We start from the raw sequence: 21,329 nt of genomic DNA, 5'->3' as shown, positions 1-21,329 counted from the left end.
AATGGAATTATTTAAAAAAATTTTAAACATTATATTTAATTTAATAATTATATAAATACTTTCGAAATTCTCATACATCTTTCACAAATTGTTTGAAGAACTAGCCTAGCATCCTTTAATAAAGTGACATTAATATATCTACTATAACTGCATACCCTCTTCTGGGTATATATTCATCTGTGTAGAGTACCTTGAACATAGCAATGAAACGCCTACAAACAAATTGGAAGCATTTCACCGTCATTATAATATATCACTTGCAGTTATTACAAGTTGTTCTTTCTTCCAAAACTTATTCTGTATATATTGAAAGACAGGAAGTGATAGGACTCTCGTTGCCAATTCATACACCCGTATTTTAAACAGACTAAAATTTGCATTCATGAATATTCGTACATAACATCGCCATCCATTACAATGATTGAGTTGATCAATTGCGACAGCACGTACACAACAGCGAGACATGTTTATAAAAGAGCTGGCATCTTTACGGACTTGTAGCGTGTATTCTATACCGCGTAAGAGATCGTTTGTTTTGAGAAGTAGTAGCATTTGTCGCGGTACTTGATTTAATAAATGTGAAATTTGTGGGAAATAGTCAACAATGCTAGCTTTAATCAGATTATCCTGAAATTTAAAAAAAAAACAGTTTATTTTTTGTCTATTTTATTCATTTTATAATAACTTTCTTTATTTCAATGATTGTTATTGTAAATACTGTATAACTATACAGTATATTATAAATCTTAAACACTGATATTAAATCAATGGTTACCTCTACATTTGACCTTTCCACTTGATCGATTCCATGGGTCACAACAGCCCATGACCTCGCTGTAATCATACACGCAAATAGGGGGTAAAGTTCACCAGCTCCTAGACGCTGGCTGTACGTTTTGATGCCTTCTATGTCTGCCGCTATCAGTGATTGCCATAGGTTGGCATAATTTAGTCGAAATTCGTTTGTTAAAATCTAGAAAATAAATCGATTGGAGATATACAAAAGTGCTTGTGTTCATGAGAATAACTTGCTTAATTTAATGTGTAACTGGAAGGGCACTCAGAGAGCGCAAAATTTACAGCTATGAAAGCATTCTTTAAAATCTTATGAAAATCGGGGAATAACTTTTTGAGTAGTCTTGCTAACTAAAGCTATGTCTACACTATCAAACTAGTTTGACAAAACACACAATCAACCACATACCCTATCGCTATTCTGGCTAATAAAATGTGTGCATGGAGAAAGAAGTGTAAACAGGGTGTTGATTGGATTGGGTTACTATTATTATACCTGATAAAGTCCATGATCTAGCAACACTATCTCTTGACGTCCAGTAGTATTGTTCTTTTTCACCAACACATTGCCAGGGTGAGGATCACAATGAACAAATCCATGAACAAAAATCATCTCACTGTACAGCTTGCCAAGATCTCTTGTAACCTAAGACAATTATATATGTGCTTAGTTCATACTTTCACAATTGGATGAGAGGTTTGACAAAAGGTGACATTGTTTGTTGAGGTCAGCCATTAACAATTCATTCATTTTATTGTTTCACTAGTTTGTGTACTAGATTCTTTACCAAACATGACAATTTGTAATCGACTACAATTGATGTTGCCTGAAAATAAACCAATGTTATATACAGTTACTATAATATACAAATAATGAATGTTTATGAGTGCAATGGTACAAATAATGGCACGAGGTGAATGAATAAAGGTTATATCAACGAGGCAAAGCCGAGTTGATATAACCTTTCATCATTCACCAAGTGCCATTATTTGTACCATTACACGAATACAAAACATTCATTATTTGTTTTATATAACATCTAGACGTTTTTTTTTCGTACACAAAAATGTTTCAAAAAGTACTATTTAACGATCGTTGAATAGTGCGTACTATTGCACGCCATGTGACCCACATTCGTCCAATCAAATGACAGGAATTTATATAGGTGTTATATAATACCTGTTACTTCAATATACCATTGAATGCTAAAGTTTAACGATGAGAGGTTTGACAAAAGGTGACATTGTTTGTTGAGGTCAGCCATTAACAATTCATTCATTTTATGATTTACAATCATAAGAAAAAACCTTGTTATGTGTGGATACTCTAATAAGCTAAAAAAGGGCTTTCGGGCTGAGTTTTCAAATAACATTACATTGTACATGGGCAAACATACACATAATAAAAATAGAAAACAGATTTTTAGTTTTCAATAAGTGTGTATGAATATGAATAGAATAAGTAAGACATAAATTCCAATTAGCAAGTCTCTACACCACATAAATTGGCGAAAAGTTTAAATTTTGAAATTAATAGTTCCATGGCTATTAGTAGAGTAGCAGGTCCCAATAACCTCTTTTTCTAATAGAATCCTATTGCATTATTATCATACCTGGTTTATATCTATAGCATTCTGTTTCAAGAATGTCAAATCATTTACTCTTCCTCCGTCACAATACTCCATTGTTAGTACTCTTTCAGTCGTCAAATCCCAATGTATCTTGGGAACCTGGAAGTTAACAACATGTCAATGACCTTTACACAAATACCTGTACCCAGTAGTAGACACTACAACACAATGTCAGTGAATTTAAAATGTTAATTATTTTACATACTTTAAGGAAATCAAAATGTCCTAAAAGTTTGTCAACTTTTTCCGCATTCTTTCCCTCTTTCACAAAGTCCAACTCCAATGGGAGGTTTTTGTTCATCTCGTCACTTAACCATAAAAATTCAAACTCCGGAAAAAACCATGCAACTGTGTTCAGAAGAAACTGGGAAATGAAAAAATAACACAGTAATGTTAATAAAATAACTAAATATATCATAATATATTTAGTATACAATTACAGTAATGTACAGTAATGTGACATTTATATAGCGCTATTTCATGAAGATCAGAGCGCTGTGGACTTAGATATTACACCTTCTCAACAACATTCTTCTCCCCTAAGGGTCACATCGTGTCATTAACAGGAGAAGAAATAACCTATGATCTTACACTTATAGTTTTCATGTCAACTTCAGAGTATTTCTTGACCTTTGGATGTTGAACTTTGACCGCTACTTGCGTACCATCCATCAAAGTTGCTTTATGAACCTGTGCTAACGAAGCTGCGCCAATGGGCTCTGGTGAAAAATCTTTGAATATTTTTTCAGCCTAAAAAAAATGAAATTTAACTATTAATAATTTGAATTTCAAACATATTTTGAAAGAAAGTTAGAATCACTCACATTTTTCAAGTCTTCTTTCACCAACTTTATGATGTCCTGAAATGGAGACTGCGGAGCATCATCATGAAGAACTTTTAGCGTGTTGACATATTGCTTTGGAAGCAGATAATCTAGCGCCCCCAGGTGCTGTCCGACTTTGATGAAGACTCCGCCATTCTTACAACATAGTTTGTAAAGCTTTTTAGCCGATCGAAGGTGGACCTGAAAATAAAAGAAATTATTTTTTGAGATGGCTTGTACAGTGTTAATAAATAACAAATAAATTGCAACAGATATTTATAAAAGTGGCTATTGGTACACTGTAGAAAATATAATAATAACACATTTATTTCTTTATTTCAGATAGTAAATCCATATAAAAAATCATACAACAAAAAAAAAAAATTAGCAACTTCCACAAAACCAACCTAATAATATCTAAATTGAGATACTGTTCTTACCTCATTCTTTACAAACTGATAATCAGGTGTACTAGATTCTTTGCCAAACAATGACAATTTGTAATCAACTACAATTGATGTTGCCTGAAAATAAACCAATGTTATATACAGTTACTATACCATTGAATGCTAAAGTTTAACAACTCTTTTAGTTCAGTTTTTAGTCTGCAATTCAGTCAACTAGCTTTGGAGTAAACGTTAAATTTTTAAATGTATTTATCCAGTAGAATCGGATAATTTAGGGTCCTCTATTAAAAATATTCAATGAAAAATGTAATATAGTATAGTAATAACGTGGAGGTATACCTCCATGGTAATAATAATTATGGAAAGTAAAATATGTAACTAAGACATAAAAGTTAGATATTATGATTTTGAAATAAATTAGTTTATCGACCATTCTAATGACACATTGTTTTGCTCCAGAATTAAAAGAAGTTTGTTTAATTTATTAGTTACCTAGGTACATTGAATAAAAAATTTAGCCAAATAAGGAGTGAAATATGAAATTTAACAATGTCACTTACAGTTGCAAAAGCTCTGCCAAATCTAACAGCACCAAATATGGAATAAACCTCTAGTTTTCCGGGTTTTTTTCGTTCCTGATAACCAATGACAGCAATCGAGACAATTGAACCACCAACAAACCATCGGAATAAACTTTTTGAATTTCTCAGATCCCTTATAATCATTGCCGTCTTAGAAGTCATGGTCTGGTATTAAAAGAAAATAATAAATTTTCTAATTAAATATATAAACAAATCAGGCAAAGAACATTAATTCTAAACCGCCCGGTGATATACTGAAATTTAATTAATTAATTTGAAACGATAAAGATGAGGAAATTTTAAAATGTTAAAACCTTTATATACTATTACTAGTATTAATTATATTTCATTATCTTATTTGATATTATAAACCAATAGAAAAAAATGACACATTTATACAGTAATTAATTATAAAATAATTCATAAATAATTCATTCATGTAAAGAAAATAAAATATTTTAAAATATTTTCCAAATTCAGATTATTCAGAGGCTAAAACATGAATCAAATGATTCGACATTTAAAATAATTAATATCCCCTAAGATTATACCATAGCTAGGCCAATACTTTAGTAATAGACTATTACTAAGTAGCCTAGATTGTAAATCTTTGACCAAGGATATTCCTCTGCTTTAACCTTGGGTAGATTGAGTCTAGGCCTAGCTAGAACAACAGCTTTTAAAGACTAAACTAATTCTTGGAGGTACCTTCATGACTAATAAAACTAGCCAGCTAGGCCTAGACCTGGGTTGGGTATTCCTATTCTAACATTACATAACCATCTCATTAGATGTGCTATCTAAGTCAAATATAATTAGTAAATCGTTCTATGTGAACTACCTAGGCCTTTTCAATTATTTTGTCTAATATTTTATGAGTTTTGACACAACAAAACAAAACCATTGAGCTCCATTCTAATCTCAAATCCCTGTTCTCAGACTGTCTGCTCAAACTTTTAGCCACATTATCTAAAATACAAATTTACATTTAACAAATAATTACTTATAAAAAATACTTAAATAATAAATAAATATAAAGTATTAGCCTATATATTATTTAATTATGAAGTTATTGTTACCTTGTTCCTAATATTATCATTGTAATTTACGATTTTTACACTTTTAGTTATAGGTCAATTCAGGTCACTCACGGAAGCACAAAGTGTGAAGTTGATCGAAAACGCGAAGTTAGATAATTGTGTTCGAAGAAATACGTTAAAAACAGTATATTATGGTATCTCTCGCGGAGTAAGTAATATTTTAACCATATGATCGCATATTTATAGTAGTAGTCCATGTGTGATTACTTGATTTGTATATCTATCCTCCCAGATATTACTTTAAAAGCTAGGCCTAGCCACCAGGCAGGGACAGGGTCCTCCTGTCCTGACTGCCGCCTTTTTGAGTATCCAGCGGGGGTCGCACTGATGACCAACGCCCGGTGGAGACCGGTAGTGTTTTATGATATAAAATTATATTTATTACTTGTACTTTGTATAGCCTAGGCCTAATTACAAGTTATAATGTATGTTTTTACTCAGAAAAATGAGTTTTTGTTTCTAAAAATAAGTTTTTCTTTTTTTCAGTATCCTTCCGCCACCCATTCAGCGGACTCATGATGACTTTGTCGACGAAGAAAGGATTTCGAGGAAGGTTTGTTTTTAAAATTTAATATAACCTAATATATAATAAAACAAAACTGTACATTTCTAATAATAATATCACCATCAACATGATGATGTTACAGTATGTTTGTTTTTGGTTTTTTTCAGTTGAATGTAGTATCTGTTTCGAAGAATGCTGCCCCTCCGTATGGACATCGTAAAGGATGGATTCCCCGATCAGCAATGGCAAGTATTGAAAGTGTTGTAGTAATCTGACTTTTGAAAAAATTATGTTCCTCTATATAAAAAAAAACAGTACAGAAATGAATAAATAATTCTTCTATTCCACTTTTTCTTTTCATGTATGTAGGACTTTGCTGATGGTGGTGCTTTTCCCGAAATACCTGTTGCTCAGTACCCGCTTAATATGGGGCGAAAGAAGTCCGCAGGCAATGCCTTGGCTAAAACAGTAGATGCTGAAGGCAAAGTCCGGTATGATGCTATAGCAAGACAAGGACATGGCAAAGATAAGGTAACAGTTAACATACATACATTTTTTTAATCAAAATTCAGCATTTAATTAATAAATAATGGGTTTAAACTTGGAAAATAAAAACAAAAGAATGCACTTAATAGATAATGTATTAACACTGTTGTATTGGTTTTGTTAGATTGTGTTTTCTAAGTTTCAAGACACAATTGTCAAAGGTGTGCCAGCAGAGGATGATCCCGATTTACAAATTCCAGATGAAGAACAAATACAAGAAGTAAGAAAGTATTAATGTTATCATGGCTGGAGATGTACCCAAATATTTGTATTTTTGTATTTTGTATTAATATTTGTCCTCAGTGAGGAAATTCGGATTAGGCCCTCCACGGACCCACGGCAGCCAGCAGTGCAGCGCCTACCAGATTAGGCAATGAGAGTAAAGCATCTTGCCCAAGTATGCAATTAGTATGGTACAGATAACCTCGAACCCAAATATGATAGTAATATGTCCAAATATGGTAGTGATATGACCAAATATGGTAGTGATATGACACCATCATGTCCATATATGGGCACATCACATTTTGTTGTCACATAACGTTTGATAGTGTAGACAGAGCTTTAGTCAAATACTATTATTAATCAATAAATATATGTTAATTACATATTGTTGGTTCTTTAAATTTATATAGACAACCGAGAAGACACGGCAAGCTCTAGAGAAACTTGTTCAAAGTAAAATATCAGCAGCTATGCCTGTAAGAGCAGCTGAGAAGCAAGCTCCAGCCCAGTATATTCGGTAAAAAATAATGTAGTTTAATTCAATTGAAAAGATAAACCTTGTAAGCTAGGCCTTAAACCCTTTGAGACAATCTACTACCTTGTAAGCTAGGCCTTGAACATTTTGAGACCATCTACAATGGTTACTCTCGCTGTAAGGTTTAGTATAAATTAATAAATTTAATCAATTCTGTGTTTTTTTATTCAGGTACACACCATCTCAACAAGGAGTATCTTTTAATTCTGGAGCAAAACAACGTGTCATCAGAATGGTAGAGGCACAGAAGGACCCAATGGAACCGCCAAAGTTTAAGTAGGTCAAAATACAATATATTTCATTGGATCATAGTAGCTATATATATATATATATATATATATATATATATATATATATATTTAAACCTTTGGAAATATCTCAATTTATCATGTTTTCTAAATTGTTTTTTAGAACTAATAAAAAGATACCACGAGGGCCTCCGTCACCACCAGCTCCAGTGATGCACTCTCCGACAAGAAAAGTAAAAATTTAGTTTATCTAAATATATAACTAATTGTACAGTATACTTAATAAAAGAATGTATTGTAAATTAATGTTTACTAAAATAATGCTAAACATGTAAAATATTCTAATAGGTGACAGTCAAGGAGCAACAAGAATGGAAGATTCCACCATGTATATCCAACTGGAAAAATCAAAAGGTTTGTTCAAAATTATATTTTATTAATTAAGCTCTGTCTACACTATCAAACTTTATGTTTGTGATGTGCCCATGATACAATGGACACTTTTTTTGATAGTGTAGACAGAGCTTTAGAGTAGACCTCCTCCTAGACAACCCTACTATTAAAAGGATACTTTCTCATGAATTGAATGTGCTTCAGTACAACCAATTCAGGAGTTATTGTTTGTCAAAAGGCTTTCCCCAATAGGAATTATACTGTGTACTGTAGAACAAGTACTAACAAAATTATAAACATTAGAATCTATAAAATTAAACAAGTTTATAAAATCCTCTCTCATATATCATTTCTTTTGTCATTTTCTATTTAATTTTACAGGGTTACACAATCCCGCTAGATAAGCGTTTGACATCAGACGGACGAGGAATGCAGAACCCACAGATTAATGAGAACTTTGCGAAGTTAGCAGAGGCGCTTTATATTGCCGATAGGAAGGCGCGTGAAGCTGTTGAAATCCGAGCAAAGGTCGAAAAGACAATTGCTCAGAAAGAACGGAGTAAACATGAGGATAAATTGCTAGCGGTGGCGCAAAAGGCGCGAGAAGAACGGGCAGGAATCCGGTCACATGCAGGAGGTACACAAGATTCTTCATTCTCTACGCTTGATAAATTAGTTTATGAGTTACTGATAAATATTGCAATACTATTCCCTAATGCAATGGACACTATGATACAAAATAAAAACTATTGGTTAATGACATAGGACTCCTCCTTTGTGACTCCCCTATTAAGGAGACGCTTGTAAAACAAACCAGGGCCTAAATATATTAACACTAAAATCAACCCCTATATATTCAGGGGACACCCCTATTAAGGAGACACTTTCCTATGAAATTAATAAGAGGCAATATAACACTATAACCAATCATGCCTGACAAACTTATGTAAGTTGTAACTAATTATATTTTTAGATCGTGATGATGATGCAATGGAAAGAGATCGGTTACGTGATGATAGACACCGTCAGCGGCAACGTGACCGAAACCTAGCTAGAGCAGCTCCTGATAAAAGGTAAAGAAAGCTCATCATTAGCAGTTGACTTACAATTAACCCAAGTAACCTGTGGCTAAGAAAAATCTCCTATCTAAGTGAATACAAGAAAATACCTCACTAAGTGTGATTGGTGAATACAGCCATACACTTATAAATTTTATATGTTTATAACATATATTTCTTGTCATCAGGAACAAACTCCAGCGAGAGCGTGAAAGGGATATCAGTGAAAAGATTGCACTGGGTATGCCAAATGTCGGAGGTCGTTCGGATGATCTGCAATTTGATCAACGACTTTTCAATCAAGATAAGGTATATTGTTCGTTTAAATTACTGTGCTATTTTATCTTATTCAACTAACAGTAGTCAATACTATGTAAAACATTTAAAATTACACATAGATTGTAGAGCTTGTTGCACAAAATAATAACCCATGCTTTGGTCTACTGTATGCTTACAGTACAGTTAGTAGTAGATGTAAAAACACTGACTAAGCAGTTTGTCAGGTAAAATAGTGGCCAAGTGTCATACAAATCAGATAAGCTTACATACATAGATGAATTAAGTGTCCTACTTATCTGTACTGTTTTTCCTGTAATGCAAGGTGTATGAATATTCAAGGTAATAAAAATCCAATAAGAGAAGGTAGAATGATGAAAGCCACATAGCATGCTGTGTTCACTTGAACAGCAACTGAGCAAAACAATAGATCTTTAGACAAAGGAAATATTTTCACACCTGTGCAATATGCAAATTATCAGTGAATAGATTTAGTCAGCACAGCAGAAGCTTCTTTCAAAATAAGATAGCTAATGAAAGAAAAGCAAATGGACAGAATATTTCTTGTAAAGCTCTGTCTACACTATCAAACTTTATGTGACAACAAGAAAGTTTTATGTGCCCATATATAGATATGAACATATCACTACCATATTTGGACACATTACACTTTTTTTTGTCAAATTAGTTTGATAGTGTTTGACAGTAGGTCATAAACAAACCATAAACCTGCCTGAAAACGATTTATTTTATTTATCTCTTTAATGAAGGGTATGGATAGTGGGTTTGCAGGAGGTGAAGATGAGTCGTACAATGTGTACACAGAAGCATGGCGGAAGGAACATAATGTTGCCAACTCCCTCTATAGGCCAAGCAAGAATGTCGATAAGGATATATATGGTGATGACTTGGAAAGAATCATTAAAGAAAAGAGGTACGAAAAATGTTTTAAATATAGTGAAAATGCAAGTATTATAAAATTAAAATTGGTAATATATTAATTATTACAAATTTATTTCTTCAGATTTGTACCAGATAGGGGCTTTGAAGGAACTGATCATTCTCAGAGACGAGACGGACCAGTAGAATTTGAAAAGAACGAGGAGGAAGATCCGTTCGGTTTGGATAAGTTCTTAAACGCTGCCAAGACGGCAGATAAGAGACGATTGGAGGGCTCGCGTTCGAGGGACGACTATGACAGTAGAAATAAACGCAAAAAGGATTTCTAGGTTATTTTGATACGGCACTGAATATTCCAAAATTGATTGATTAATAGATCTACTGTAGTTAGTTGTCTAGCAATATCATCTATTCATCCCCCGTCCCCCAGACCCATCCATTTTCCAAATCTAATTGAGCAGGTTGTACTGCAACATTGCTTTGCACTCTGTACGGGACTCTGTATGTTTGTTTTATTTAACTGTACAACTACCCACATGACATTATGGTGACATTAACTTGAATTTATAATGTATTTAGAATAGGTTTAACTAATGTGTATGCATAGGTTATCGGCTATATAATTAATAGCAACATCTTTTAGCATACCATGTGTTATATGACAATAAAATGTATCGATTCTGATGAATTTGTTGAGTTTTTATGTTTGAAGAAAAATAATGCGCAGGACACCAGGAGGCTGTTTAATATGCTTTTGTCTTATATTATTAATTGATTGTGATAATAGATTACAACCAGTCGTTCAGAGAAAGGAAACCTGAAAACAATACAATAATTGTACAATCATAATTATATAGAATTGTAAAAACTCTGTGTATGTTTGTGCCCCTCCTGGAGATATCCATCCTAGCTGTGATTTGATTGGTTGCTCAAGGAATGAATGAATGACTCATGGACAATCAAAACAAAAATAAAACTCAGTTTCACAACATATGCCACCAGTTTAGCAGCCAATAAATCATGGTCAAAATTGCAATAATACCAGGTAATGGCTGTGGAGATATTGAAAGATGTAACTGGTATGCATGGGCAAATGCTCAATTTAATAAGGCATGTATAAAATAATAATGCTTATCCAACAAAATAAAGCTAGGCCTAGGCTATATTAAGCCTATACTATTACTAGATTGATAGATCTCTAATGGACCATGGTGGTGTAAAAAACCAAGGCAAGAGCCTAGGCTAGAGGGAGTACCCAGCTACTGAGAGCCACACTAAATCAATCACTGTCTGGCTTAATTAATTTGTGAAAGTGATCAGAGGGCGAAACAAAATCATATAATATCTATACAGATTTGTAATGTAGTGAACATTTTTAGATATAATAAAAACTTTCTAGGCCTTTTTTATATAAATTATAATATTATATATAGCATAACGATATGTCTGTAATTGTCCATGCTGATTATTAATATTTGGTATGCCTTTTTTTTCTATGAACAAGGTCGACCATGTCCATGTGCCTTTGTTCTGCAGTCACAGTCGGCAGTGCCGATAGAAAATTACATACAGAAAATGATCATTTTTGTTGCTTAATTTTAGATAGAGAACGTGGAATGCCTACTGCGGCCTATGCCTGATCCAGGTAACTAATCCTATATAACATTGAAGTTGACCGATAAGAATGTTGAATTTTGATAGAGACCTGGCGATGTATCTTGTATACATATTGTCGAAAATTATTTTGCTTTTGACCAAATAAATGAATGATGAATGAAAAGGGGGAATATTATTACCATCAAACACTACATTTTACTGAATCTTATTTCAAAGTAAAATTAAAGAGACACTTTTTCCACAGATGTTGCCAGAGAAAGCGAGTGGATACCTTTTATGCAAGACGTCCTAAAGTGTGATGAATTTACTATTATCATTGGTCATAGCTCAGGTTCACAAGCGGCCATGAGGTATGCTAAACCCAAATTGCTGAAGCGTTTGTGTGGTTTTCATATTTAACAATTCTATAGGCCTATCTATACTGTCCTTCCATTTTTAAAGGTTTATTATTTCGACACACATGAAGAATATATAAAGTGATTAATATAAACATCTTTGGATTTTATTTATTTATTTTTTATTTATTTATTAAGGTATAAAAACATCAAATTCCAACCAGCAGCAAGAGCTGAAAAGGTTGGATTACAATCATAAACTGAGAAGTAAAATACATCATAGTAGATCTAAACTAAACATTATTATCTGTGTTGCATTTTGTAAAATGTTGCAAAAATATAAAATTTTACGCCTTTATTTATTCCAGATATGCAGAGACGCACAATGTTTTAGGAATTGTTTTGGTATCAGCTTGCGTTACAGATCTTGGCATTGAAAATGAAAGAGCAAGTGGTAATATATACTTGATACATTTACATGTTTAAAAAAACAACCTGTTTCTGAATTAACCATCTTATAAAGAATTTAAACGTGAAAGAACACCCACACTGGGTCAAAGGTCATGAGTGACTCTTGTATAATTTTTCCTACAGGATACTATGATAGACCATGGGAATGGGATAAGATAAAGAACAACTCAACATTCATAGAACAGTTTGGGTCAGAGGACGACCCTTTTCTACCGTGGAGCGAGCAAATGGAAGTTGCTAAACAGCTGAATTCTAAATTACATCACTACAAAGAAAAAGGACATTTTATGACAAGCACCTTTCCAGAACTCATAACTTTTGTCAAAATACACTTGAAATAAAATTGTGTTTATGCCTGTTAAGAATAAATTGCAATAAAATTCACTTTTAATCAGGTTTGTTTATTATTATAAGTTTACTAATCAACACTATCATCACACTTTATTACTTCGTGAAAGTCTGCAATTAAAATTTGCTTTGGTTTTGAATGGAATGTTACTTGTTAGCCTAGGCCTATAATGAAGCCAAACAAGGACTGAGTAAGACCGTGTGAGGCTAAGTACCAGCGCGCTAAGAACAAGGGAAACCACATGCCTACCCGTAGGCCTAGACTTTACAATTCTTGTTTTATATTCTAGTTAGTAACTCTATCTACCTATGCTTATTATTCTGTACAGTTTTAATATAAGAAGTGTATCATGATTATGTTTATAGTATTTCAATTATAAGGTTTTTCAAAACGGTTCATTACTCACTTTTTTGCTGCGTTCTGCTTGTGGATGTCAAAATCGGCAGACTATATGCTAAACAAATTCCTGTAATCTGATTGGTCAATAGTGGGAGACGTCTTAATGCGGTCTTTTGGGATTTATGATTAAATACAGTTATTGTTTAGAAATATAAAAAGTGCGCTTCGTGGGAACCAAGTTTTAGTCAATAGAATAAAAAAAATGATGGTTTATAATCAATGGAACGTATGGATGATCGTGTAAGACATATTAGAATAGAAGTGTTTTGAAAAACATGTTGAAAAGCATTGGGACACCATGAAAACGGTTAGTAACTACAGTAGCGGCATTTAATTAAAACAACACAGATCTATACATTCGTCTGTATTGGAAGAATAAGCGATAGTTTAGGTTAAACAAATTACACAAATTACATTAAATCAATAGATCAGTGACTCTGGCGTAAAATTTATCAAACGTTTTAAAGTTTTAACTTAAATAACATAAGCAAATACTTTCGTATTTTTCTTGAATCTCAGAGGTCAAAGTCTACTATCCATGAAAAAAAAAACTGGTTTGATTAATATGCGTCAGTTTTTCACTTAAGCGTTTCTAGAACTATTTTGACTTGCGCAATATTAAAATAATACAAAGAGTACAAAAATAGTTTCAAGCTTGCTACCCACTAGGGATGCAACGCACGGACGTAAGTGCAACGTAAGCGAATTGACCAATGAAAGGTGACAGTTTGGAAAAACCATCGCTTGTGATTGGTCAAATTACCAAGTTACGCTGCGCTTACGTCCTTTCGTTGCGTCCCCAGTGGAACCAAGCTTTATATTATATAAGAACAATAGGTCTTTATACGGTAATAATTTCGTCTCTGTACAATAAATTGTTTTAAACATCCAGAAAATACATTAATATCTGTGATTTATATACAGTACACCCTCCACCTTTTTACACCATCCAGTCTTACACCATCCACTCTGAAATATAATTGAGGGTAAAATTGTTACAGCCGTATTTATTTGCGTCAAGTTGTCTTTATTGATATATTGTCGTCTCGTCGTGCTTTGTGACCGTTTCGGTTTTTCGGCACCATTTTCGGTTTGCCGGCACCATTTTCGGTTTTTCGGCACCATTTTCGGTTTGCCGGCACCATTTTCGGTTTGCCGGCACCATTTTCGGTTTGCCGACACCGTCATAGAAAGTGGGGAGTTTTATGAATATCATTGTCACATCATCGCCTCTTTTGTCGTGGGCATCGTTTTCATTAATTTCCCGATGGTTTTGTTAATCATTTAGAATAGATACCAACACATTTTACCATTTTTGCTATATTGTTTCGGTATCAGCCTGAAAAAAACATAGAGATAAACAATGTTATGGTTGATACTACGATAACAAGGCTCCGATCCACTCAAACCGTGATTTCAGCATTTTAACTTATAAAATCAGAGTTCCTTATAACTGTTATTGAATAAGATACAATTTATAAAAACCAGTAGGCCTACTTACTAATTGTAGGGCTTCTGTATCTTGTTCACCTGATACTTTGTTTTTCTTCTTCTTACTAATACTATGTATCTAAAAAGAGTGCATTAATATATAGTATAATACCAATTTTCGTTTACTTTTATAATTTAACAAATCCTAAATAAAATTGATTGTGATTGTTTTATGTATATTTTGTCTAATAGATTCACATATCTGTGTTGTTCCCATTGCTGTATGTATCTCTACATACTATCTATTTCCGAAGTATCAGGAATATTTGGTAATACTGTACAGGATTTAATTCATACACACTGATGCCTGTATTATGTAAGGTTATGTTAAGGGTTAGGTTACTACTAGATACACATGTGATGTTTTATTACAGAATATTCCTATGATACATCGTTAATAGATACAGTACAGAGAATCGGTTGCTTTTCTTAAGCTTGGTTTCCACGGGAACGCAACATTAAAAAGAATAACGTTAAGCACAACGCACGTGCGTTTGGCCAATCACAAGCGACAGTTCAGATGATGCCCATGGCGTGATGAGCTTAATTAATTTCGGCTCGCTTAGTCCAAGCTTCAATAAGGGAGTATAGACTGTCCTTATAATTAGGCCACAAGTTTTGCAGTTATTTCAGCGTATTTATGATTTGGTTGGTGGGTTAACAAATACGCTACATTATTCAGAGAAAAAATAATACGTTACTTACGATAAGAACAGCTATGACTACTATTAGTGCAATTACAACGATTGTACCCACTACAATTCCTACTATAGCCCCTGTGCTGAGTGACTTTGGTGAATCTGTTGTCATAGTTTCAGGTCTGTAAATGATCACTGGATCGTCAACACTAATGACAGGTATACTTTGGTTGTTAAACATGAATACAAAAGTTGGCAACTATACGAATAAAAGATATAAACAGATTCAAAATATCATTTATATCTTATTGTAATAAACTGATACGATATGATACTGTTTGAGCCTCCTACAAAGTGGAACACTTCATAAAAAAATGTACCAATTTCATCGCTAAGTACACCAACAGTGCTTATTCGAGTACGGCTCTCAATTAAAATGAGTGCACTTTTTAATTAGGTATGCTAAAACAAAGCATAATGAGTATGTATGTATTACGTCGGTGTTTAAAAAATGGAATTATTTACATAAAGCTGACGAATGTTATATTGAGTGACGTGTGAGAATTATGTTTCCTTACAGTTGATTCAATTGAAGTTTTCGACAGATTCCCATGATTTTTACCACCATTTTCTACTGTATAAGTATCTCATATCATAATAAATAAGTTACTCGTTTGCTTTTATTATAGATATATCATATTAGTTTTATGGTTTACCCTATTAACCATCATAGCAGCTACATCTTCAACATTTATGTCCTCATCATCACCAATAAGCTTGAATTCAACAATAACACTACCTTCGCGTATCTACAAAGAAAAAAAAAACATCCATTGAGCATAAAGGAAATTAAACCTTAATAGAAACTATTATCAAGGATGATATCTGTTGACAGGAAAATGTGCTTTAGTTATTTGCAAGCGTTCGACCCGCGCGTAAAGGCCAATTTCCACAGACGAGTGGTAACGGTAACAATATATGATATAGAATCTATGTTATTCTTTGTGCGTGGTTCACACTAGAGACGCAACACAACGACGTAACGCAAATTAAGTGAGTTGACCAATCACAAGCGATGAATTATTCAATGTGTCGTTTGTCATTGGTCAACTTGCTTGCGTTGCGTCTACGTCCTTGCGTTGCGTTCTAGTGGGAACCAAGCTTTATGACCATTACATACAACACGGAGCATACGGACGGTTTCCGCTCTAAGATAGATACAGAATCTACGTGGGACGACAAGCTACGCGAGTTTCCGCTTACCGTTACCGCTCGTCTGTGTAAATTGACCTTAACGCTTTTCTCTTTCTTAAGTCTCCTCGCGTTCTCACGCATTTCCTTAAAACTGTTGGACCAATTTAATGTCTTTCTTACCTGTACGTCAATAATATTGTTTTTTTCAATTTCAAACTCTTCAGCTAACTGATCAACAATATATCTTTAAAACAAATTAATTAAAGTTATTCAAAATAAATTCTTCAAAACAAAATGTATTGTATTTTTCAGCTGCCTTTGGAATTATAGTGAAATTTACCATGGAAATAATAACTAAAACTCTGTCTACACTATCCAACTTGTGACAAAACAATGGTGATGTGCCCAAATATGATGCCATATCAGTACCATATTTGTGCATATCACCACCATGCTATTTGGGCACATTTTTTTTATCAAGTCTACTTTGATAGTAGGGCCTAGTAGATAGTGTAGACAGAGCTTAAAACTTTAATATCTTGAGAAAAAGGTATCTCACTGTAAATTGAAGATTCATGAGATAATGTGTTTGATGTGTTATGTAGCGGTAGACGTTACCGGCCCACCACCTCAAGTAGCCTATACAAATAGGTTTCGTAACAGCTTCTATCCAACTGCCAATCGAGCACTAATGAATCAGCAAACCGCACGAGAGTGATGTGACACTTTGAATTAATTGTTTTTGTATATCTCAGAGAAAACATAGTTTCTATGTATAGTTTATATTCAAATGACAATGGAAATCGTTTTCATTGATGAATGAATGAAATCAATTATTTACCTACAGTAATCTATTGTTGGCTTTCGTTGTATCAGTAAATATAAGTTATTGTATCATACAATTCACTTATTTGTTGTTGCTTAGGTATGAGCAACACATCTAAAAACACCGGTAAAATATAATAATTTGTGTACACTTACACTATGAACACGGTAGCGTTCTCAATATCGCTGAAGTTATAGTTTAAGATAAGGCCCATTTGGATAACGGTACTGTAGTGAAAGTTACATATAAAAGATTAAATATGCTACAAAAATGTATTATTTAGTACAATGATGTTATACAATGCAAATCATTTGTCGCAAAAAAGTAATCATTTCATATTGGGGTATGCTATACAGAACATTTTATTGTTGGCCATTAAATATACTATAAATAAACATAGTATAAAGATAAAACAATAAAATAAAAAATAAAAATAAAATACTATAAAATAAACATACTATAAAATAAACATGCTACAAAAATAAACATTCTACAAAAATAAACATGCTACAAAAATAAACATGCTACAAAAATAAACATGCTACAAAAATAAACATGCTACAAAAATAAACATGCTACAAAAATAAAAATACTACAAAATAAACCCGTTCAGTATACATGCTACAAAAATAAACATGCTACAAAAATAAACATGCTACAAAAATAAACATGCTACAAAAATAAACAGGCTACAAAAATAAATGCTACATGTAAGAATTATTACTAATATTCTAATTCAATAAATAGTTAATACTCACTTATCTGAACGTTGGGAAGGTGTCAATATATGGAAAATAAAATAAAATAAATTTTTATGAAATTATATGTAATGTGACAAATGTTAATGAAAGTTTTGCATCATTTAATTTGTGTTAGTTTACTTTCAAAATAGGCCTATAACTAAATAAGACAATTATTCTCTATATATATTTTTAAATGAGAATGTGGTTTGTGTTTAATCTTACCAGTACAGTCTGGGTTTACATCAGTACAAATCCAGTTTCCACTTGAACAGGTACTACGTAGATAAGAAAATATCATTATTATCACTAATATCATTGCTTTAAAGATGTATTGTCCCCCAAAATAATGAATTTTTGTTGTTGTCTTGTGGGTTCGTCCCACTTTTATTATAGTTCTCTGTTATAAATATAATAATAATATATATATATGCACATTTATATATTTCTCTTATTTATAAGGTACATTGCTAAAAAATACATATCTTTTAAACAGTATATATAGGCTAAGATTATTTTGATGTTAAAAAGAAACCACATTTACATTAATTTACTTTTTTTAAATAATTAGATGAATGAATGAATATATATAGATAAAAAATAAAGATTTATAAAATCAGATTTTGAATAGGCCATTTTGCAGTAATTATGAAGTTATTCACTTCCATAAAAAAAGCTGGAAAAACAATTGTGATTTCACTTATAAAACATTAAGATATATATTTAACAAAAAATTTAAAATATATATATATTACTTTATTAAAACTGCTTAAATGCACAAAATGGCTTATTCAAAGTATTTTTTAAAATTAACCTTTATTTTTCATGTTTTTGGGGCCACTACATCTTTAAGTTTATGTTCGCTTACCGTACGTTAAAGAAATGTTCAAAAACATTATAAATTCGCACTGTTAATATTGTATAACTGTCTAAACTTACCACGTATTGCATTCTTCTTCTTGAAACCTTTCATCACCTGCATTGTAAACTTGACCGTTAAACATACAAACTACAGTTTCTGTTGTTGAACCACATTCGCAAGGTGTTAATGATGGTGTCGTCGTAAACCCGGTTGGTTGCGTTGTAGTCGATTGATCGGTAGTCGATTGGTCGATAGTCGATTGGTCGATAGTCGATTGGTCGATAGTCGATTGGTCAATAGTCGATTGATCGGTAGTCGATGGTTCAGTAGTTGGAAGTTCACTTGTTATTAGACAAAAACATGTTGTTGATGCTTCAGTAGTTGGCGGTTCAGTTGTGGACGGTTCAGTAGTCGGCGTATCGGTAGTCGACGGTTCGGTAGTATATGTATCAGGTGTCGATGATTCGGTAGCAGATGTGATGGTGGTAGCTGTCGGACCGGTAGTATATGTATCAGGTGTCGATGATTCGGTAGCAGATGAGGTAGCGGCAGCTGTCGGACCGGTATTAGATGTATCAGGTGTCGATGATTCGGTAGCAGATGTGGTATCGGCAGCTGTCGGACCGGTAGTAGATGTATCAGCTGTCGATGATTCGGTAATACGCGGATCGGTAGTCGACGGATTGCTTGTCGATAGGTCGGTAGTCCGTGTACCGGTAGTCCATGGATCGGTAGTTAGTGAATCGGTAGTTAGTGGATCGGTAGTTAGTGTTTCACTTGTTGTTGGACATACACATTTTTTGGTGGTTGATAGATCGGTAGTCGAAAGTTCAGTGGTCGATGGTCCGGTAGTCGAAGGTTCAGTGGTCGAGGGTTCGGTTGTCGAAGGTTCGGTGGTCGAATGTTCGGTGGTTGGTGGGTCAGTGGTCGAGGGTTCGGTTGTCGAGGGTTCGGTGGTGGAAGGTTCGGTGGTCCAAGGTTGGGTTGTCCATGGTTCGGTGGTTGAAGGTTCGGTGGTCGAAAGTTTGGTTGTCCACGGTTCACTTGTTGGACATATACATGTTGATGTTTCGGTAGGTTCTTAATGATAGTAATTAATGATAATAATACTAATTCATTATTGTAAGCAAAATCAAAAAATTCTTTTCGAATATTGTACCAAGTTCTTTAACGTGAACTATTGAGTACACGGGACCAACGGAATTACCTCCTATCCGAAGAACGAGGCAATGCGTATATTAAAAGTGACGTCACATAGGCCTATGATTTCCTCATTTGATTTTTGTTATTCAATTTAGATTTAGATTAGACTAATGATAAGGGTTATTTCACCTTTTGTCCTAATAGTGGTCTTTAATTGGAGGGTATACCCTATAAATAACATTTAACTTACTTATCAGCAGTTCAATAAGCAGCATAAATGGTAAAAATAACATGATTGAACCTCCGTAACGAATGATCTCTGTCACGCAGTTAAAAGTTAGATGTATTTAGATATTTGGGCTAAGTTTTACAAACGGTTTATTTATTATAATACCATGACAACAAAGTATAGGATGAATACTCTGTTTATACAATTGTCTGATTTCAATAGTTTAACTTTGTGTTATCTTTTTATTAAATCCACGTTTGACCTTAACAATGAATGTAATATTGTTAAAAGAGAGACTATATCATTCAAACATATTGTTTATACATTTTGGGGGTAAATGTCCGGGGGGCCTCAAGCCTACCAACAAGTTTTCGAAATGTGTAAACAATATTTAAACATTATATAATTTTCAAACGTCAACAATAAAATGATAATATAAAGTCACTATAATAAAATCAGAATCAAACAATCGTTATAGCACGTCTATTTTGTTGTCATGGTGTTATAAATATTCTTCTAGGCAGGTTGCCCCCCGGAAATTTTGTCCCACAGACATTACTTACTATCTAAAGCTTGGTTCCCACTAGGACGTAACGCAAGGACGTAGATGCAACGCAAATGAGTTGACCAATCACACGTGACTGTTTGAATATCCATAGCTTGTGATTGGTCAAATCACTTTACGTTGCGTTACGTCCTAGTGGGAACCAAGCTATATTATAGTGAAGTTCTTTTTGTGAATGATTGTGCAATAAAAATATGAAATGAAAGAGGTGACTTAAAACTGTAATAAATAAAAATAGATTCTCGTTTAATCATTCTATTGTGAGAATGGCGACAAAAGGCGGACACAAAATGAAAGGGAAGTATTGTAATCAACAAATTATAGAATTATTCACAATGGATCTGTGTGGCGTGAACCGCGACGCTCTGTTGTAAAAATAATTATTATTTCCCATAGAAGTTAAGCTTAGTTCTCACTAATAGAGGTCGCTCTGCAAAGACGTACGT

General features: G+C 33.3%; 5 protein-coding genes across 6 annotated transcripts; 2 read left to right on the top strand and 3 right to left on the bottom strand.

Annotated features, from left to right (window-relative positions):
• Positions 1-71: 71 nt before the first annotated feature.
• Positions 72-13,226, bottom strand: LOC140059862 (aarF domain-containing protein kinase 1-like). 2 transcript variants are annotated; one of them, XM_072105816.1, is made up of 10 exons: positions 13,203-13,226; positions 4,218-4,403; positions 3,691-3,774; positions 3,251-3,451; positions 3,018-3,176; positions 2,632-2,790; positions 2,409-2,525; positions 1,292-1,441; positions 776-973; positions 72-627 (listed from the first exon to the last, which is right to left on the bottom strand). In XM_072105816.1, the coding sequence occupies exons 2-10, from the start codon at positions 4,398-4,400 to the stop codon at positions 244-246; spliced, it is 1,635 nt and encodes a 544-aa protein (XP_071961917.1). In that variant the 5' UTR covers positions 4,401-4,403; positions 13,203-13,226; the 3' UTR covers positions 72-243. The 2 variants fall into 2 exon arrangements, with proteins under 2 accessions (XP_071961917.1, XP_071961915.1); XM_072105814.1 differs by lacking the exon at positions 13,203-13,226 and adding an exon at positions 5,080-5,170 and having other exon boundaries at positions 73-627.
• On the top strand, positions 5,394-10,708 carry LOC140059793 (SNW domain-containing protein 1-like). The gene is made up of 14 exons (XM_072105710.1): positions 5,394-5,486; positions 5,825-5,891; positions 6,011-6,088; positions 6,213-6,374; positions 6,514-6,609; positions 7,025-7,131; positions 7,321-7,425; positions 7,561-7,630; positions 7,746-7,811; positions 8,172-8,427; positions 8,764-8,863; positions 9,037-9,157; positions 9,895-10,058; positions 10,149-10,708. Exons 1-14 carry the CDS (start codon positions 5,470-5,472, stop codon positions 10,351-10,353), a joined length of 1,614 nt encoding a protein of 537 aa, XP_071961811.1. The 5' UTR covers positions 5,394-5,469; the 3' UTR covers positions 10,354-10,708.
• Positions 10,905-12,814, top strand: LOC140059863 (serine hydrolase RBBP9-like). Its single transcript, XM_072105817.1, has 5 exons — positions 10,905-11,134; positions 11,627-11,669; positions 11,886-11,991; positions 12,345-12,430; positions 12,571-12,814. The coding sequence occupies exons 1-5, from the start codon at positions 11,045-11,047 to the stop codon at positions 12,786-12,788; spliced, it is 543 nt and encodes a 180-aa protein (XP_071961918.1). The 5' UTR covers positions 10,905-11,044; the 3' UTR covers positions 12,789-12,814.
• On the bottom strand, positions 12,758-17,565 carry LOC140059864 (uncharacterized). Its single transcript, XM_072105818.1, has 6 exons — positions 17,500-17,565; positions 16,699-16,762; positions 16,041-16,133; positions 15,392-15,583; positions 14,697-14,765; positions 12,758-14,534 (listed from the first exon to the last, which is right to left on the bottom strand). Exons 1-6 carry the CDS (start codon positions 17,556-17,558, stop codon positions 14,514-14,516), a joined length of 498 nt encoding a protein of 165 aa, XP_071961919.1. The 5' UTR covers positions 17,559-17,565; the 3' UTR covers positions 12,758-14,513.
• A 679-nt stretch (positions 17,566-18,244) lies between these two features.
• Positions 18,245-20,495, bottom strand: LOC140060907 (uncharacterized). The gene is made up of 3 exons (XM_072107276.1): positions 20,340-20,495; positions 19,024-20,026; positions 18,245-18,362 (listed from the first exon to the last, which is right to left on the bottom strand). Exons 1-3 carry the CDS (start codon positions 20,380-20,382, stop codon positions 18,245-18,247), a joined length of 1,164 nt encoding a protein of 387 aa, XP_071963377.1. The 5' UTR covers positions 20,383-20,495.
• Positions 20,496-21,329: the final 834 nt, after the last annotated feature.

The sequence above is a fragment of the Antedon mediterranea genome, chromosome 10 (assembly GCF_964355755.1).
Source record: "Antedon mediterranea chromosome 10, ecAntMedi1.1, whole genome shotgun sequence".
NCBI lineage: Eukaryota > Metazoa > Echinodermata > Crinoidea > Comatulida > Antedonidae > Antedon > Antedon mediterranea.
Note: the sequence above shows the minus strand (reverse complement) of the source record. Positions and strands in the feature narration are given on the sequence as shown.

Excerpts from the sequence above, each read along its gene's own strand:
- LOC140059793 (XM_072105710.1), top strand. Across the intron at positions 5,892-6,010 it reads AAGAAAGGATTTCGAGGAAG|TTGAATGTAGTATCTGTTTC; the intron begins GTTTGTTTTTAA and ends GGTTTTTTTCAG. Across the intron at positions 6,610-7,024 it reads ATGAAGAACAAATACAAGAA|ACAACCGAGAAGACACGGCA; the intron begins GTAAGAAAGTAT and ends AAATTTATATAG.
- LOC140060907 (XM_072107276.1), bottom strand. The coding sequence starts at position 20,382 with ATGTTATTTTTACCATTTATGCTGCTTATTGAACTGCTGATAA. Across the intron at positions 20,027-20,339 it reads GCTTATTGAACTGCTGATAA|AACCTACCGAAACATCAACA; the intron begins GTAAGTTAAATG and ends ACTATCATTAAG. Across the intron at positions 18,363-19,023 it reads GAAGAAGAATGCAATACGTG|TACCTGTTCAAGTGGAAACT; the intron begins GTAAGTTTAGAC and ends TTATCTACGTAG.
- LOC140059864 (XM_072105818.1), bottom strand. The coding sequence starts at position 17,558 with ATGGGCCTTATCTTAAACTATAACTTCAGCGATATTGAGAACGCTACC. Across the intron at positions 16,763-17,499 it reads AACGCTACCGTGTTCATAGT|ATATATTGTTGATCAGTTAG; the intron begins GTAAGTGTACAC and ends TTTGTTTTAAAG. Across the intron at positions 14,766-15,391 it reads TAGTCATAGCTGTTCTTATC|ATACATAGTATTAGTAAGAA; the intron begins GTAAGTAACGTA and ends CACTCTTTTTAG.
- LOC140059862 (XM_072105816.1), bottom strand. The coding sequence starts at position 4,400 with ATGACTTCTAAGACGGCAATGATTATAAGGGATCTGAGAAATTCAAAA. Across the intron at positions 3,177-3,250 it reads TGAAAGAAGACTTGAAAAAT|GCTGAAAAAATATTCAAAGA; the intron begins GTGAGTGATTCT and ends CATTTTTTTTAG. Across the intron at positions 1,442-2,408 it reads ATGCTATAGATATAAACCAG|GTTACAAGAGATCTTGGCAA; the intron begins GTATGATAATAA and ends TAATTGTCTTAG.
- LOC140059863 (XM_072105817.1), top strand. The coding sequence starts at position 11,045 with ATGGTCAAAATTGCAATAATACCAGGTAATGGCTGTGGAGATATTGAA. Across the intron at positions 11,670-11,885 it reads GCGGCCTATGCCTGATCCAG|ATGTTGCCAGAGAAAGCGAG; the intron begins GTAACTAATCCT and ends CTTTTTCCACAG. Across the intron at positions 11,992-12,344 it reads GGTTCACAAGCGGCCATGAG|ATATGCAGAGACGCACAATG; the intron begins GTATGCTAAACC and ends TATTTATTCCAG.